Source organism: Dryas octopetala, chromosome 7 (assembly GCF_963921425.1).
Source record: "Dryas octopetala chromosome 7, drDryOcto1.1, whole genome shotgun sequence".
Classification (NCBI taxonomy): domain Eukaryota; kingdom Viridiplantae; phylum Streptophyta; class Magnoliopsida; order Rosales; family Rosaceae; genus Dryas; species Dryas octopetala.
This window is the reverse complement of record NC_141372.1, coordinates 10,048,065-10,066,205: the sequence shown is the minus strand read 5'-3', so window position 1 is coordinate 10,066,205 and position 18,141 is coordinate 10,048,065. Positions and strand designations below refer to the sequence as shown.

The 18,141-nt window shown below is 39.0% G+C and overlaps 3 protein-coding genes and 1 pseudogene across 3 annotated transcripts; 1 reads left to right on the top strand and 3 right to left on the bottom strand.

Annotated features, from left to right (window-relative positions):
• Positions 1 to 5,203: 5,203 nt before the first annotated feature.
• Positions 5,204 to 8,543, bottom strand: LOC147279514 (phosphotyrosyl phosphatase activator (PTPA) family protein). Its single transcript, XM_086252709.1, has 2 exons — positions 7,313 to 8,543; positions 5,204 to 5,502 (listed from the first exon to the last, which is right to left on the bottom strand). The coding sequence occupies exons 1-2, from the start codon at positions 8,476 to 8,478 to the stop codon at positions 5,496 to 5,498; spliced, it is 1,173 nt and encodes a 390-aa protein (XP_086108835.1). The 5' UTR covers positions 8,479 to 8,543; the 3' UTR covers positions 5,204 to 5,495.
• A 564-nt stretch (positions 8,544 to 9,107) lies between these two features.
• Positions 9,108 to 10,187, bottom strand: LOC147279513 (protein EXORDIUM-like 2 pseudogene; annotated as a pseudogene).
• A 3,000-nt stretch (positions 10,188 to 13,187) lies between these two features.
• Positions 13,188 to 14,389, bottom strand: LOC147279512 (protein PHOSPHATE-INDUCED 1-like). The gene has a single exon (XM_086252711.1). The coding sequence runs from the start codon at positions 14,287 to 14,289 to the stop codon at positions 13,321 to 13,323; it is 969 nt and encodes a 322-aa protein (XP_086108837.1). The 5' UTR covers positions 14,290 to 14,389; the 3' UTR covers positions 13,188 to 13,320.
• Positions 14,390 to 16,249: 1,860 nt separating this feature from the next.
• On the top strand, positions 16,250 to 17,497 carry LOC147279511 (protein PHOSPHATE-INDUCED 1-like). The gene has a single exon (XM_086252710.1). The coding sequence runs from the start codon at positions 16,338 to 16,340 to the stop codon at positions 17,340 to 17,342; it is 1,005 nt and encodes a 334-aa protein (XP_086108836.1). The 5' UTR covers positions 16,250 to 16,337; the 3' UTR covers positions 17,343 to 17,497.
• The last annotated feature ends 644 nt before the right edge of the window (positions 17,498 to 18,141 follow it).

Sequence of the window (18,141 nt, the reverse complement as noted above, 5' to 3'; positions counted from 1 at the left end):
GCAGTTCAACCTAACCACCGATCGAAATCGATTTGATATGGGTGGTCCGATTCGGTTGCCTCATACATTTTCTATGAAGTCGGTTTAATACCGACCCGACCCACTCACACATCCGGTTACAAATGGATTGCCTCACCCCATACCCGATGGTCATCGACCAACCTACATATTTATATTTTTTAAATAAATTAATTTTATTTTCCCTACCATAGTAACCATGCACCTTAGTGCATTGAATTCCTAGGCTAAACAAAACCCTATCTCATTTAATTTTCACACTTTTAAGCTCTTCGTCTCTTCTCTTAGTCTCGATCTCACTCTCACTAGCATTCACTCTCGATTTTCGGTTGGCTTAGGTCGCCTATGAGTTTGAGCTGACTAGCTGAGACTGAGAGCTCTCCTCACCTCATTGCAGAAACTCAGATGTTTTCAGCTCCCTCGAATCAGGTTAGGGCTTCGATTTATTCTAAGTAATATTGTTTTTACTTTTTAATAAGGGCTTAGGGCTTTGATTTATTTAGGTTTACTTATTTTTTATAAGTAATTTTAGGGATTCGATTTATTTAGGGTTTCGATTTCAGCGTTTTGGTTTGGATTTCGTTTTTGGGGTTAGGGTTTTGAATAGAGGGCTTTGATTTAAGGTTTCGATACTGGAATTTGGGATTTGGTTTCGAACTTAGGGTTTTAAATAGAGAGCTTTAATTTAAGGAAAATATTTGGGTCACCCCTCCCCCCAAAATAACAATTTCGGTAATGTCGGCGCATGATCGGAACCGTTCACTTTTTAGATCACCTATTATAGATCATCTCTGCAAAAAATCAAATCAATTGGAAATCGTTTGGTTATATAACTATTGTCAATTAAGTAGAAAAAATTGATGGTTTTCAATTAAAAAGTGATTTTTTGACCAAACCGTTGATTTTTTCTATTTAATCAACAACAGTTATATAATCAAACGATTTTCGATTGAGTTGATTTTTTGCAGAGATGATCTATAATAGGTAATCTAAAAAGTGAACGGTTCCGATCATGCGCCGACATTACCGAAATTATTATTTTAGGGGGAGGGGTGACCTTAGAGTACCCCCAAAGGGTGACCCAAGTAGTGTCCTTAATTTAATTATCAGCTTAATTTTAGATTTTTGAATACTGAAAAATGGTGTTTGATTTTGAATTTAGGGTTTAAAACAGAGGCCTTTGGTTTGATTGTTTGCTTAATTTTATGGATTTGAAGTCTGGGAACTGGGGTTTGATTTTGGAATAATGGAATTAGGGTTATAGGCAAGGAGGGCTTCAATTTCTTGCAGGGTTTAGGTTAATGGAAATTAAACAAAATCTGGTTTCTGGTTTCTGATTTGATTTTCTTACAATTGGTTAATTTGGTTTCTCTCTTTCTAACTAGTACTTGTCTACTTGATTTGCTTTGCAGTTGTGAGATTGATTGCTTACTGTTTATGTTTGGTGTTTGCAACTTTGTGCTAGCTGAGCAAAATGGAATGGGCGGTTTGGGTCCTTTGGGAATGGGAACTTCAGCAGGATCTCAAGTGACTGACCTCACTACTATTTGATTGCCCTTTTGGTAAAACTAGGGATAATGATTATAAAGTTTATTTTTGGACTCTTAATGATAAGGTAACCTACTTACTTTACCCAAATGATAAAAAAGTCTAGGTAATTAGTTTTAAAGTCATCTTAAAAAAAAAAAAAAAATTTCTCTCTCTCTCTCTCTCTCTCTCACTATCTATCTCCCCTCCCTTTCCCGGTCTTCTCCTACCTCTCTTTGTGCAATCTCTTTCTTTGTTCTCTCTCATCATCTGCTGCTCTCTCTGTCTCTCATCATTTACTCTCTTTGTGTCTATTTCTCTGTCTTTGTGTTTTTCACCATATCCCAACGTTGGAGCCTTGAAGGAGGCCGGCGACCTCCAATCTGAAAGTATTGAGCGATTGTTATTGTCGAATAATAACTATATGGGTTGATAGTTATTATTGGACAGTTGTAATTATTGGGTATTGTTGCACAGTGAGATTTGCAAAAAAAAAAAAAAAAAAAAGGTTGAGTGCGCTGAGAATTGCTACTATTAAACAATGACAAGCCCAGTGCATTTTTCGAGGTGATTTTATTAAAATAGACTACATTGATACTTGCTTTTTGAAGATTTATATTTTTCCTTTGACTTTCAATTGTTAAATTTAAATTGAATTAATGAATTAATTTATAAAAACTTGGTTGGTTTGGTTTTAACTGAGTGGAGCACAATGAGAGGTGTGAATCTATGAAAAGGTTGTAGATCAGTGCAAGGCTGGAAGTAAGAACAAGGAAGCCTGAAGAGAGGCAGAGTAAGAGCAGAGGGATGTGTACTTTTTCCACTCGTACATGGTAATTGGTAAAAAGACTAAAAACTAAAAGGTCAAGTGGATTTGTACTTTTTATTCCAATTCTTTTTGGCGCAACTTGCGCGTGGGCGCAGATCACAAAAATATTATTATAATTTTATAAGCCAACATTCCTATTTTTCTTTTCCTATTTCGTTAAGACAAAGAATAATGCTACATTTCTATTAATATAACACATTGGATTAGAGAAAAATTTAAAGAAGAAAATGAAAAAAATTGGAAATATTCTTCCTTTGTGTTTCACGTTAGACCCATTTTTTGTCACATAAAGTTATTGCGTATTTGATTGATGGGTTGATTGGATCCTTGGCATGGTCCCGAGTGCACATGTATCTTGGGAATTTGAACTTGCCAAACCCATAAATGCAAATATGCAATGAAGCAAGTCAAGCAAGGTTTCGTACATACCAAGTACTTCTAGTACAACACTTATCCCTTTAAACAAAAAATAATGACATTTTCGGGTCTTATATTTTCATCCAAAAGAAAAAAAAAAGAAAAAAAAGAAGAAGAAAAGAAGCACATAATATCATTAAAAAAGTTCTAAAAGAAACGTGGTACAAAAACTTTAAAAATACTTGAACCATCTCAAGATTTCGTCTCCACCATGCATTAAAGTTTAAACAAGGACTACTAGCCCACTATACAGCCCATCAACCAAGATAATCATTCACTGTTTTGAACTCTGAAAAGTGAAAAGTGAAAAGTGAAGGGGATTTAATAATTTACATGAACTTTCCTTAACTTAAATAATGTCCCCCATCACTCACCCTTATTCCTTACATGTAAGTCTGCTGCTACTTTCAATAATGGATGTTTTACGATTGTAGAGGGAGCATTCCTAAAACTGCTAGGAATAGATTACATGGACAAACTAGAGGAATGGGGGATGCAAAATATTAAAGAAAGGCTTAAATAGAGTGGGCAATGAGACAAAGAATGAAAAGTTAACCAAACAACCAAGTGCTCAACTGATCTAAATAAATGCTTGCTACATGGAAGCACGGTCAGTCTATTTAGGTCTAAAAAATTTATCCTCATTTTTGTGAGTACTTACTGGAAAAAAAAAAAAATCATGTGAAAGTGCGTGGAGGGTTAAAAGTAGAGGTGTCAAACAAGTCTGGCCAGCCCGAGCACGGCATGGCACGACATAATTAAAATAGGCACGGCACAATTAAATGGGCAAGGCCGGGCCAAAATTTTTAGCCCATTGGACAACACGAGCACGATACTGGCCAAACACAGCACGAGGACGAGCAATCGGGCATGAAATGGGCCCGAATTAGGCATGACTCCTTTAACATTGTTTTTTTTTTCATTTTTATTCAATTTCAATGAAAAATAATGTTAATATTTAATTATAAACATGAAAAATATCATAAGATTAGTTTTTATCATCCTGAAAAATAAAAAGAAAACAAGGTCAGTGAGCCGACTCGTTTAAGGCACGGCACAAATACAAATGGCCCGCGAACTGTGCCGGGCTTGGGTCTTAATTATATGAGCCGGCCCGAACATGACACGAAAGCACGATGAGTTCAACTTAAACGGACCGGCCCATTTAACATCTTTAGTTGAAAGTCTCATTTTATGGTTTGCCTTAAGCCACTGAAATCTTAGAGCCGGCCCAACATGGAAGGGTTCTCAAATATGAGGTTGTCTGGACCTTTAATTCAGAGTGTGGAGATATGGCCCAAAATGAATGGGATAAGGTATAAGAGGCCCTAACCTAAGACTGTGCAATAGATGCACAAGTTGGGTTCTTGCAAAAATAAGCACAATGAATGGAGCAGATAAACACTTGAAACAACAGAAGGCTGATTGAAAAATTGATGGTGGATTTAGAATCCAAATCCCATTCAAAGCCTTCTATCTAACACATAGGCGTTAGCCCTCAATAACAAAATCTGGAAACTAGTTTGGGGATTGGATACTCTCCCCAAGACCAGAGTTTTTCTCTGGAAAGCCATTTCAAATTGCCTCTCCTCAAGACTAAGAAGGTTGTTAACGGGTAGAAATTTCATGTTCCCAAATTCCCAAATTCTCTGTCCCTCCTTGTCCCCCCTCTCACAGATTTTAAGGGCCTTTTCGTAATTCTTGTTTTACTTAAAAACAACATATATATATTTTCAAAATATGTGAGGGGGATATGGAGGGACATGGGGATTCGGGGACATGAGATCTCTACCTGTAGTTAACAACCATTTATGCCAAAATCATAGGAACACCTCATATCAACTTAACAAATATTAAGCATGCATTAAAAAACAAATACATAGTACCTTTCTGTAGTTTACCAATAATTTATGAATGACAAATGAAGTTTCAAATGTTCAATTAATTGTCATTCTAGTAACAGATGTCTTCTAAAATTTACATTTTGTTAAAATCATCTATTTAACATTATTAAATTTTATAATTCTACTTTATCATCTAGATTGATGATTAAAATGCAATAAATATATTACTACATCATCATGACTTGAGCTCCAATTGGGGACCCAACCAAACCTCTCTTTTCTAATTCAATGACCAATCCAGGTTTCAAAACGTTGAATATGTATCATCTCTGACCTTATGAAACCAGAAAATTAATAAAGATCCATGGCCAAACAAACATAAAAAACTTTCTCCATACATAATAAGCTCCATTCCTTCCCCCCCCCCCCCCCCAAAAAAAAAAACCCTCTACATATGCTAAAAATTCATAAGACGATATTCTCTTCTTTTCTGTTTGGTTTTTTTTCCTTCTTTTGAGATCACTCTTCTATTCAGAGTGAAATATTCAAATCAAAAGAAATGCAGTCATACGGGAACAAAAAAAGTCAATGAATACAAACGAGGAGATATATATTTCCAAATGGCCAACAAAAAAAGTATATATTTCCAATCTAGTTGGTAAATTTCTATCTTATACTGACTAATAACCTGACCGAAAGTCGACTTCTTGCTACCACAGCAGATGCCCCAGTAGATCTCACACGACATTCTACTCCCTGGGAAAAGAAAATATAGGAGGAAATTATACTTGCTAATAACCTGACAAAAGATCAACCTCTTGCTTCCACAGAAGATGCCCCCGTAGATCTCAAACCACATTCTACTCCCTGGGAAAAGAAAATATTGGAGGAACCAATCAAGCTAACAAGCACAATAAACTACAACTATCTATCAGAAAACAACTCTATTATCATGTAGAAAGCTTATGGATGACAGCATCCTGCAAGAAATTTCACCCAATCATGATACTATCAAAGATGCATTCTAACAATTGAAATGTACAATGCAAAATTTTAAAGACTGTAGATGGTTATCAACTGTCAAATCATGATTGACAGATGAAATATGAGAAACTAACTCCTCTGATCAAAACTAATCAGTGGAAGTTTATGATAGCATGAACAACAAACAAATTATGAACTACTAATTAATAGAACCCATGCTGCCACAGTACTAGTACGTCACATAAACAATCTAACACAAACAACATCATATCTCTTTAGATGGTTAACCTAAGCTTAATGGAAGCTGGAAGGTGAAAATAATCATCACATGTTCTCTAACAAAACTTGACAGAAGCCATCTTTTACTGAGGGTGGTATTCACTACCGAAAATAGATCCAGTAACTCAAAGATGAGATTGATAATAAGCACGGCCTGGTGCACAAGGCTCCTGCCAATGCGGGGATCCTATTTCTAGAGAGGCTCCTTGCACTAAGGCTCACCTTCAGATTGATCACAAGGTGACCTTCACAAATCTGTTTTGCTGACTTCATATAGCCTAGAAAGCTCCATTGAGATGTAAGTCTCATGTTCTGGGATATGTAGTCTACACTGCATTTAGGTCAGAAATTGAAGTGCAGAACTGGTCATTGGTGGTACCATGATCCCCATAAAATTTCAACTAGGGAATCAACATCAATTTGCATGTCCAAATTCAATGAAAGGGACAGCACGGTCCAGTAAAGGCAACAGAGAAGCTGATTCAAGACCAAGTAAATGATGCCTCCCTCGTGGTCCAGGACAACTAAGTTCTGAATTTCACAAAGATGATCACTGGGACAAAGGATAAGTTCGATGCATATTAAAACTTTCATTAGATTTTCCATGACAGTGCTTAGGAGAGGATCCTAGTGTGTTTGTATTTAGGAAGGCAATCTGAAACACCTAAATAATTGGACATTTTCCTATTTAAGGACTTAGACGAAAACAATTTTGGAATTTTCCATTACTGCAACCCAAGGTTCACTCGATGTTAGTGCATCACTCTTAAGACGTAAGAGTTGGGCAACCAATAGTGCAAAGGTAATGTGAAAATCATCACTTGATTATAATCATCAATAAAACCACGCTAACAATGATAGAAACGGGTGATGTGATCAGCTAAAACCTGGCTCTCAAATAGCTCTATCAGGAATGTCGTTGAAGTCCAAACAAAAAGATGATATATGAGACACAATAAGGTGCAGTCTTATCAGAAGGAAAAAAAAAATAGAGAAATAGACAATACTAGGAAAAATTAAGCGAAATGTGAGACCATTACACTTGGCATGGCATTGGAGGCAATTGGAGACAATTTTTCAAAACTACAACACTTGCTACACAAATATTTGCTACACTTATAGACATTGGCCTAATTTTTAAGAGACATATACACCAATTCTGAACACCTTCCACAGCCTCTAATTTTGCAGAAAATTTGGAATTTGATAATTAATCTGGCCTAAGCATCTCCAGGTCTCATGAACTACTTAATTGATTATGCTATGTCAGATCATCCAAGTCAGCCTAGAATATTCAACTACTCCTAAAATTCATTGCTTAATATCTTTAGGATCCCACAATTCTATATTTGCGACAAACTAACAATCATATGCAAATTGTAGAGAGAAAGAGAAAAAGGGGCAAAGAGCATACCAGTTGATGAGCCAGCCAAAGAGAAAATGCTGCATAATGGGAACCTTCTCCAAGACCTCGACCTTATACATCTTAAGCAACCCACTATTCACTTTCTTCCAATTGGGCACCGCACTGATGTCATCCAACAACGGCGAGTGCTCCGAAAACGGACCCTTCTTCACCTTCTTCACAAACGCAACCCCAGAAATATAAAAATACTCATTCGAAAAATTCTCCAAAATATCATCGTTATGAATCGACTTGGGCTTCATGTACTTGTGGTCGATCAACTGCGAAGCCCCGAAAATAAACGGCAAGAAGTGGTAGTCGTCGAGACCCCAAACGCCGTGAGACCCCGCCGGCTCCAAGCAATACACCAACTGCAGCTTCCTCATCAACTCCAAGTACTTGACGAAAACTCGGGCCACAACCGCCGGGTAATCCTCTTCCTTGATGAGTCCCATCCTCGCCAAGCAATACAACCACGCCGCAAAATTGGTCTCGTGCCCGGTTCCGTAGTCGATTCGGCTCGGGTTCCCAAAACTGTCGGCGAAATAGGGGACAATCTCGATCACGGAGGGTTTGAGTTCTTCGGGGAGGAATTTGAGCATTAGGGTTTCGCTGTTTTCGAGCAGGCGGGCGTGCCAGGACCGGTACGAAAAGTTGCCGTAGCGGGCGGCTTGCTGGGTCGGTGGGATTTCGTCGACCCATTGGATTAGGGTTTGGAGGATGGAGGTTATGGTGGTGGTGACGTGGGATTCGTGACAGGGGTCGGAGATTTTCTTGCCGCGGATGGATTCGGAGAGGGCGACGACGAAGCCGAGGAAGTGTTTGGCGGCGTCGGAGTCGTGGAAGCGGCGGAGGTCGTCGGGGGAGTGGATTTGTTTGGAGGGGGGTTGGAAGTGGAAAGGGGGGGAGACGAGGGGGACCTTCTGGGCTTGTGGGACGGGGGTCAGGATTATGGCTTGCTGGTTCGGAGGGAGGTTGATGGCGGGGGCTCGGATGGGTCGGTAGTTTGGGGGAGGGGAGATTTCGGACCATTGGGGTGGTGGTGCGGCCATGGGGGTGGTGGCTCCGCACTTGCAGCAGGTTGGTGGTGCAATGGTGGTGGTAGTGGTGGTGGTGGTGGCTGAGGGTGGGGTTTCAGGGGACTTGGGACACTGGTGCAGTTCTTGGGGTTCCATTGTTTTAGGAAAGTGAAATAGTGGAGGATGGAATGTAAAATGTGCGAGTTTGAGGACTTCCTTCCTGGACTATCAGGCGGCCATGGGGATTGTTTGTTTGTTGGTTATTTGGGAAGGCAGTTTAGGACTCACAACCATTTGGGCCCATAAAGATGGTTGGGCTCAGCAGTCCCTACGTATTGGGCCTGAGTGTGGGCATAATGTTTGTAATATTCTTTTGATCACTTAAACCATATCCCTCCCAATGTAGAGATTGTGTTAGGAGACACATCAACACATTTACGCCACTTCTTTCTTATATTTGCTGTGTTTAGTGCTATAGTGTGCCAAGTTCAATGTCTATACGTCATAATCTACTTATATATATATATATATTCTATTTGGAATTGACAAAGCAAAACTAAAAATCAGCAAAAATAAATTAAATCCAATCACTAATTTATACATTTCCACAATTTTTTTTTGGCCACTTCTATGAAAAATTATTGTATGTGGCCGTAACACCATGTCTTATAATTTGAGTAGATTGGTAACACCACGTTATCATGCTACGTGATGTTACGGTTACACACAATAATCTCTCCATTTCTACAATCTTTTTAAACGAACACACATCTACTTTTACATATTTTTTTGATCAAAATGCAATACTATTTATCACCCAAAACGAGCCACCTTTGATATATGTATATCGTGTACAAAATAAATCTTCAACTTCCATCATCACACGGGCAGGGAAGGAACGTCATTACTCATATTTTACACGTGGAGGTTTGTGGGTCCCACATCGTTGGGAGCAAATACTTGCGTCCGTGCATGCCAATGGCATTGTAGCTAGCTCCGGTCATTTTGTCCAAAATGACCTCTCCCGGATACCCCGGGTAAGCTCCTTTCCCAAAAATACCCGTACACGCGCTCACTGCTTCCAAAGGCTCATCCGCGGATCCCTGAAAATACCCATTGTCAAACGGGTTCGTCACCGTTCCTGCCAAAACCGTGGCCAAATTAATAACCATCCCGTCAACCCCAACGTCGCTGTTTGGAGAAACCAACGGCGGGGTTTGCGGCCCGTAAATCGGCTGGTGAAACGGCCACGCGCATTGACCCGGACATTGTCTTGATGGGTTACCCACCCATGCATAAGCCAACCCGCCACTTGACCCGTGGGACCCGCACCGGCTCATGCAAAACCCGTCAACGGCCACATCAGCATCCGTAAAAACGACGTTGATCTCTGCGTTTTTGAATCTTTCGAGTTCCTTTTTTACCTTTGGCCGCCAAAGCCACGAGTTTTTGGTCCCTGAGTGTTTTCCCAAGAGAGTAGCTCTGGTCCAGGATTTGATTCCCTAAGACAAGAGTGCGGGGGCCTCCTCTGTACCTGGAGGTGGTGCGCCACCACAACGCGACTGAGAGGGGTGGTGGGGTGCGATGGCCGGAGCTCAGCGACTGAACAAAGTCGACCAAAATTGATCTCTGAATTGGGGAGAACTTGCCGTACCACACGAGATTGACAGTGATGTTGCCTTTAAGGAGTGGACCCTTGTGGTACTTGAGCACAATCGGTTGTTGTTGGACTAAGGCAGAGAGCTTGCGAGTGGTGGCCATTGAAGGGCTGAGGAAGGAGGAGAGCACAAGGAAGAATGTGACCCAAATGGGCAATTGACAAGTAGAATTATAAGCCGCCATTGTTGGTTGAGTATTAAGGTAGTGTTCAGCGTCTACACAGTGAGGGAGTGGTGTGGTTTGTGAACCAATGTGGGAGTATTTATAATACAGAGGAGGGTCTGGATGATGAGGTGGGAGTCAGTGAGTGATGGGCATGTTTTAAATGGAACCGCGTGGGTTTGAGTCTCTGACTTTGGTGCTGGAAATGAGTTAAATTAAAGCTAACTAGGGAGCCCTCTGGGGTTTCGATTTTCAAAGAAGCTATTACAGATGAGGATGATCATGGAATGGGGTACTGGTGGCTTTATTAAGGGTAGGTTTCTCCTAGGAAGGTTTGGGGGTTTGGATAATTTTGACTTTGATCCTTTTGAAAATGAGTTAACCTTGTGAGTTGTGACTTGTGAGAGACAACTACTACAATCTCCTTCTCTGCACCTTCCATATTAATGTTTATCCTCAAGTTGGTTAAATTCTATCATCTTAGTCAAAGTATATCAAATGTTTCCGAACGTTCTATTGTCAAACAATCAAGCAACTGTGAAATAACAATAATGCTATAATCTCAAATTTATATCTCAATTTTGGATTCTAAATAATGTATTAGTGTTTTAATTGTTGTAAATAAATGAGTCTAAAGTGAGTCATGATAGATATTTATAACACACTTCCACATGTATTTAGAATCCAAATTTGAGATCATAATCACATACTTATTAAATTAATTTTTATTTGAATGTATAGTTCAAATTTACGATTTATATAGTAAGAAAATATTATGTATAGATCAAATTTGTGATAGTTTGAGAAGAAAGCATTATCTATCAATATTTTATTGTTTCAAACGATACTAAGTTACTAACTTCATGTTGTATGCCAATTTCAATATTACATAATAACACTAACATTCAATTACTATATGTATCATGCGCATCCCATTTGTGATTATAAATTGATTACATGATTAAACAGAGCCGAGTATCATGCATTCTGTGGGTTGGTTGGTGGAACATAGATATACATATGTATATATAATATATTAGTATCAATTAAGAAATAAGAGAGCAGATAGATTAATTAATTAAGCATGCTGGTGGTTTTGCGGAAGCTAGTAATTAAGGTGGGTATAGACTGTATAGTGGTGTGATCTTAAAGCTAGATTCCTCCACATCCTAATATAAATCACACATTAATGGCCGGGGTTCCTCGCCTTCCAATTAATTAATTAATTACCATTATTTCAATTCACAACTTGATTAGGGTAGCTAGCTAGCTAGCTGGTACCTAATACCTACAAATTTATTTTTCTATATAGGCTTGAGGATTGCTGATAATTAAATAAAAATTATTACTTCGTCTACTCTTAGAGTTCACCCTTAAATAAAAATTAAAATATTTTTTTGAAACAAAACCCAAGTGACGCAAATATACATTGTGTCTTAAAAAATGAATAAAAGTTAATTAGCTAAATAGAAGGGCAGATGTGAAGTGAAAAAATCTAATGTATTTATTTCAAAACCAATTTGCAATGAAATGAGTAGTTTAAATATTTATAAGTTATCACGCAAGACCTCATATTTTCATATTGAAAATGTGAGATCTTTCTCTCAACACGCTTTCACATGTGCATGTGACGTCAGTCTAACTAATACATGGATAATTTATATTGGATAACATAAGAGCATATGTGCTGTTTGACACAAACGTGAATAGTTAACTCTGATACCATGAAAAAATCTAAACATCCATCTCAAAATCAATTGACAATAAAAAAAAATAGCTCAAATCTTTATAAATTAGGTATGCACAAAGTGTTTTGATGAAGAATATGATGGGTCGGAAAGTTACACATGCACCCCGGGATAGTGGGGAAGATATATATATGCAGTAGGTCGGTGCTTAAATGGGACATTCATTCAAATATTCGATGATGAGCATGTACTTTAATTTGTATTGTATATGTGAGGAACTAGTAGTTCACGTGTGGTTGTGGATAAGTGGGAGGCTTGGAGCGGGTGCACCGTCACGGCGGACCTGGTGTTGTTATGAGTGGATGGGCGGCTAAAGATCACTGCCAAATATGCGGCATGTGGATATCGACCACACATTTACTCTATGCATGCATTCGTGTATAGTGCCCCCCGCAAGGACCTACCACTACTCCAACAAGGAATAAATTAGAAAAAACAAAGAGATGCTGGGCTGGTACTATGTTGGAAAACTCATAATATAGTAACAATTTTTTACCCATATATGGCGGGAAAAGACAACAACAAATCCAAAAACAAACATGTAAATATGTGATATTTGTGTGATTTAGTATTGAGCGAATCATATGGAGTTGATGTGGGTTTTTTTTTTGGCACTTTCAACACTCTTTTATTGTACATTTGTTCAAATGAATGACATAATTTTATAGAGATATTGTACGTAGTTTTTCTCTATTTTTCCTTTCCTTGAGGAAAACTTGACTGCGCTATAGCTAACCGAGTCAATCCATTCTTTCGCCTATGTTACTTTCATTTTTCACAAACCCATAATTTTATGTATCTTTATTGTACTACTCATAGTCATCATTATATGAAATATATAATACACTGAATATGATCGACTAATAATTAAATTATACCAGTATGTTATCGAAATCAAAATTTGTTTATATTTTTTATTCTAAAGAAAGAATAATTTGAATTTAAAATATTTTCAACAATTTGGAGAAGAATACCAATAAACTAATAAATAGTTGGTAAAATTGCTCAACTTAATCAAGTTATTAAGCCACTATATATGAATAAGTTTGTCGGTATGTCCAACTATTGTGCAATCTACAAAATGAGGAATAAGAGCTATTAGAATGACAATGGTATGGTGTAGACTGTTTAAGACATCTAATTTGATGTTATCTAATATGATGCTTGATTATGTTGCTAATGCCCTTTTATAGAGAGGTCCCATGGGGCAATTAGTGCCCATAATGTTTCTGATGTGAAATTGTGCATACATCACAGATTCACAGTATGACAAAGCAAATTGGCAAAAATGAAGAATAATAAAATTATGTATTTTCATTATTTCTAAATGTGTTACAAAAAGAATAAATATAATTAGTTAAATAATTAATCCCCTAATGATTATATTCTCTACATAATTTTTACTCTAAAACATCCCCAACTGGTTCTCTCAAACCAGAGTCGAACAAGTTGAGGTTGAAGGGTCGAACAAAGCCGGAAGCAAGAACTTCTTCCCATTATCGCCGTTGGCATTGTAGCTAGCACCAGTCCTCGGATCAACCAAGAGCTCTCCGGCATAGCCAGGATAAGCCCCTTTCCCATAAACTCCGGGACAAGCCGAAGCAACCTCCAATGGAGCCTCTTTCGGACCCTGGTAGAACCCGTTTCCAAACGGGTTGGTCACCGTCCCGGCTAGAAGGCTCGCGAGGTTGATGACCATGCCGTCGAGACCCACATCGTTGTTGGGCGCAACCAATGGTGGGCTTTGGGGTCCGTAGATGGGTTGGTGGAACGGCCAAGCGCACTGACCTGGACACTGGGTCTCGGAGTTTCCGACCCATATGTAAGTGAACTTGGTCTGGGTCTTGATGCCATCGCTGATGTACGAGCTTGTGGAGGATCCATGGGTACCGCACCTGCTGGAGCAAAACCCATCAACCGAAACGTCGGGTGAGGTCAGGACCACGTTGATGGCGTTCTTTTGGCCGCCCATGGCCGCCAACTGTTTGATGTGGGTTCCCAGAGAGAGGGCTTTGCCCAGAAAGTAGTTTTTTTTGAGGATTTGGGTACCCAAATGGAGGGAGAGAGAGGAGGGTTTCTTGGAATTTGCAAGGTGGTAGTATTTTTGTATGGACTTCCACCACGTGGCAACAGATGGTTGGTGGTTTGAGGTGGATTTGGATGGAGAAGAAGAGAGGGAGGTGATGAAATCGGAGACGATTGCACGTTGGGAGGGCTTGAAGTTGCCGTACCAGATTAAGTGGATGGAGATGTTGCCTGAGAGAAGAGGGCCATTGTGGTATTGGAATTGCAGAGGTTTCTGGGTTTGGTCTGGTTCAGCAAGGGTTCTAGCCCCTGAGCTCAAATGGAACAAAGATATGACCAAGACTAGGCTTAGAAATACATGTGTGGAAGACATGGTGTGTGTAACAAAGCAATCAATTTGGGAGTTTTGTGCTGCTAGAAATTAAAATGGGCCTCAAGTTTTTGTGGGTTGGGATTGGAGTATGAAGAGAGGTTGAGATGCATATATATAGGGCTCAAAACTTGGATAAGAAGCTAAGAAAGTGCTGAAAACTTGAGTAAGAAAGTGCATGGAAAGGGCTTAAAAGTTGGGATTTTGAAGCGAGTAGAGTGGGAGATAGAGTGAGAGGCCAGCATGACAACGCGTTGCAACTTTAATTGGGTGAGGGGGACTAGTTTTTGGTATGGTTTTCGGAATTGGTGAGACATCCGAATGTACAATTTTTTTTAAAATAATTCATTTTTATGTGAAGGTATTGATTTATGGGTTGTATTATGTGGACATCCTTAATACACATACATGTTTTTTATCATTTAGATCAACGGATTTACCCATTTTTATCCTAAGATATGAATTTATGAACCGTTGGATTTATCTAATCCCATGCAGACGTCTACCATTCTCTAAATTGTGGACACAAATACAGAATCTAAGACTTATTAGATGACAGGGTTGAGCCAGCTAAGTGAATTAGGAGAAAATAAGAGAGCCCAATGGGGATTGAAAATTTGAAAGTGACAAAAGTGTGGGCTCACTGTCCGCGGTTTTCTTGAAGGAAGATCACAGACAAAAAACGCGTGGTATTATTCCGAAGCCAGATGTCAATGTTGGACTTTATGTGGCAAAGGGAGTGACTAAATGTTTTGTAATTTTGTTCTGCTTGAAAGAAAAATTATTTTGTTATGGAATTATAAACAATTGATTGTACATGTGATGTTACCAGAATTTTAAAGGATGCTGGTCAAAATAGATCTGAAGGATGTTCGCCCCCACCTCGCAGAAGAAAAAGAAAATAAAGGACAAAGAAACAGAATAAAGGAACATATGCAATATTTGGTGTTGTGTGATGTTGGAAATCTTTTTATTTGGAAAATTATTGATTTCTAATATAGTCATTTATTAGGATCTAGCTAACTTATTAAGTAAGTATGATAGAATTTAAATATGATACGAGTGGTAGCGGTAGTGGTAGTAATAACGACAATGAAATGTGGTGGTGCCATTGTTGGGGGTTGTGGTGGCGGCAACCATTGCTGGTAGGGACAGTCGTGAAGGCATGGGTGGTGCAACAACAATGAAGGTGGTGATGGCGGTATACGAGGTATACGAGGTATCGAGGTAGTGGCCGTGGTGATAACAATAACAGTGATGGTAGTGTGATGGTTGTGGTATTATTTTGAAAATTTAGAAAAAACAAAAATTGAAGAGGAATTTAAAGTCGAAAATTATGATTTTCAATTTCTTTTCCTTACAAAGTATTTAAATATTTGGTTGTTTATTTTCTTGTAAATACCAAACGATGAAATTAAATACTATCATTCTCATATTCCAACTTTTTTCCAAAATACTTAATTTCTTCATCCATGCATACTGTAAAGCTAAAATTGAAAGATTAATATCTTTACTTTATCAAATTGCTTGATTGCTTCCCCTCTTTTGTTAATAACTTAATATTGTCCTTGTCTCTCTTTTGCCTCTTCACCACCAGCATCGCGACTGTTCCCTATAGATTTAATTTGACCAAACATCCTTTGAAATTATGGCAGTGTCACATGTACAACTGTCATACTCAACTTGACAACTACTTGCCATCACTTTGCATAAGAAAATATTAATCACACCACCCCCATCGCCACATAAGTAAATAATGCAAGCTCAGGAGTCAGGACGCGTTTTCTTCCTCCTCCTCCCTCAAGTAAACCTTGAAAGTGAGCTCACAGATTTGTCCTTTTCATCCTTACTGGGTTGGGCTGTCTTTATTTGTAGCTGGCTAAACCCTTTCAACTAAATACCCTCTCTTTCTTCTCAGCTATATAAATACTCTCTTCAACCCCTCTCATTCCTCACCAAATTCACAAGCCTTCTCAGCTTCACAACCTTGTTCTTAAATCCCCACTCTAAATCTAAAGCAATTCCCTTTTTTAGTTTCAGACCCCAAAAAAATGGCTTCTTTTGGTTCTGCTTCTTCTACCCTTTTGAAACTCTTCTTTGTAGTGTCTATGCTCCAAGTTTCTCTGGGTTCTTCCAGGTTGTTCCAAGTCTCATTGGCAACAAGGAAGCTCAGTGAGCTTGTCCAAGACCAAACCCAGCTCCTCAAGTACCACAATGGCCCTCTTCTTTCTGGCAAAATAGCCATCAATCTCATTTGGTATGGCAACTTCAAGCCCTCCCAGAAAGCCATCATCTCTGATTTCATCACTTCCTTATCTTCTTCTTCATCTCCATCCAAAACCAGTCAACCCTCTGTTGCCACTTGGTGGAAGACCACTGAGAAATACTACCACCTCAACTCCAAGAAAGCCTCCCCTCTATACCTTTTTCTGGGAAAACAGATTGTTGATGAGAAATACTCTCTTGGGAAATCACTCACAAACAAACAGATTGTGAAATTGGCTTCAAAGGGTGATCAGAAGAACGCAATCAACGTTGTTCTGACATCTGCTGATGTTGCTGTTGATGGGTTTTGTATGAACCGATGTGGGACTCATGGGTCTGCCTTGGGGTCCAAGTCTGGTGGTCACATCAAGAACAAGAGCTACTCCAAGTTCGCATACATTTGGGTCGGAAACTCAGAGACCCAGTGCCCGGGTCAATGTGCTTGGCCATTCCACCAACCCATCTATGGACCTCAGAGCCCACCTTTGGTCGCACCCAACAACGATGTGGGTCTGGATGGCATGGTCATCAACCTGGCGAGCCTTGTGGCTGGGACTGCCACCAACCCATTTGGAAATGGCTACTTCCAAGGACCAGCTGAGGCTCCATTAGAAGCTGCCTCTGCTTGTCCTGGAGTGTATGGAAAAGGGGCTTATCCTGGTTATGCTGGGGAATTGTTGAAGGACCCAACAACTGGAGCTAGCTACAATGCCAATGGTGGTAATGGAAGGAAGTACTTGCTTCCAGCTCTATTTGACCCTTCTACATCATCTTGCTCAACCTTGGTTTGAAACTCTTGTGAGGTTTCAAGGACTTGATGAGATTAATGCATACATACGCCTATATAGAAATAGATAGTCAAATTCATTGATTTGTTAATTTCTTGGGTTTGCGGATTATAATAATAAATGCACAGAGCAAATTGTTTTGGTTTGCTTCAGAAAAATTTTGCCCCTTTTAAATTTCTTGTAAATTGAGCTTGGTTTTCCAAGATTTTGTTAGAACCTGGAGTTATATCCATTCAATCTCGATGCAGATCAACCTTTAGTGGCACTGTGGCAGTAGTTGACACTCAATCAAAGGCCAAACAGAGAGGCCCAACGAAAGTATAAGCAAAATCACAATGCTGGCAACAATACACATCCAACGACTAAAAACAACCAAAGGAAGTAACACATAATTCTTCCTTTTGTTAATACAAAAATTCTTTCTACTTCTTTTATTGAATTCACTTCTTTTAAAAAAAAGAGAAATAACATAGAAGTCGTAGACTCGTAGTGATGATCAATGCACCACTTGCAAATTAATTCTCATTTATAAATAAACCCATGCATTACTAGAAAAGTTCGAGATCGAAGGGGAAGTTTTCTGTCTCGGGTTCTTAAAATTGTGACATATATATGCTTTTCATGTTCATAATAAATTCTTGATATTTTATTTTCAGAACTACACATCAACCCCTTACTATAACCAGTCTCATCTCTCTGCTCTAGGAGTGGATTATTTACCCTGTAACAAGAGATAGAGATAGAAGCAGCTAAGTCTCTTGCACACCGGAGTTTGAAGCTCCTGACGAATGGATTTTCCAGG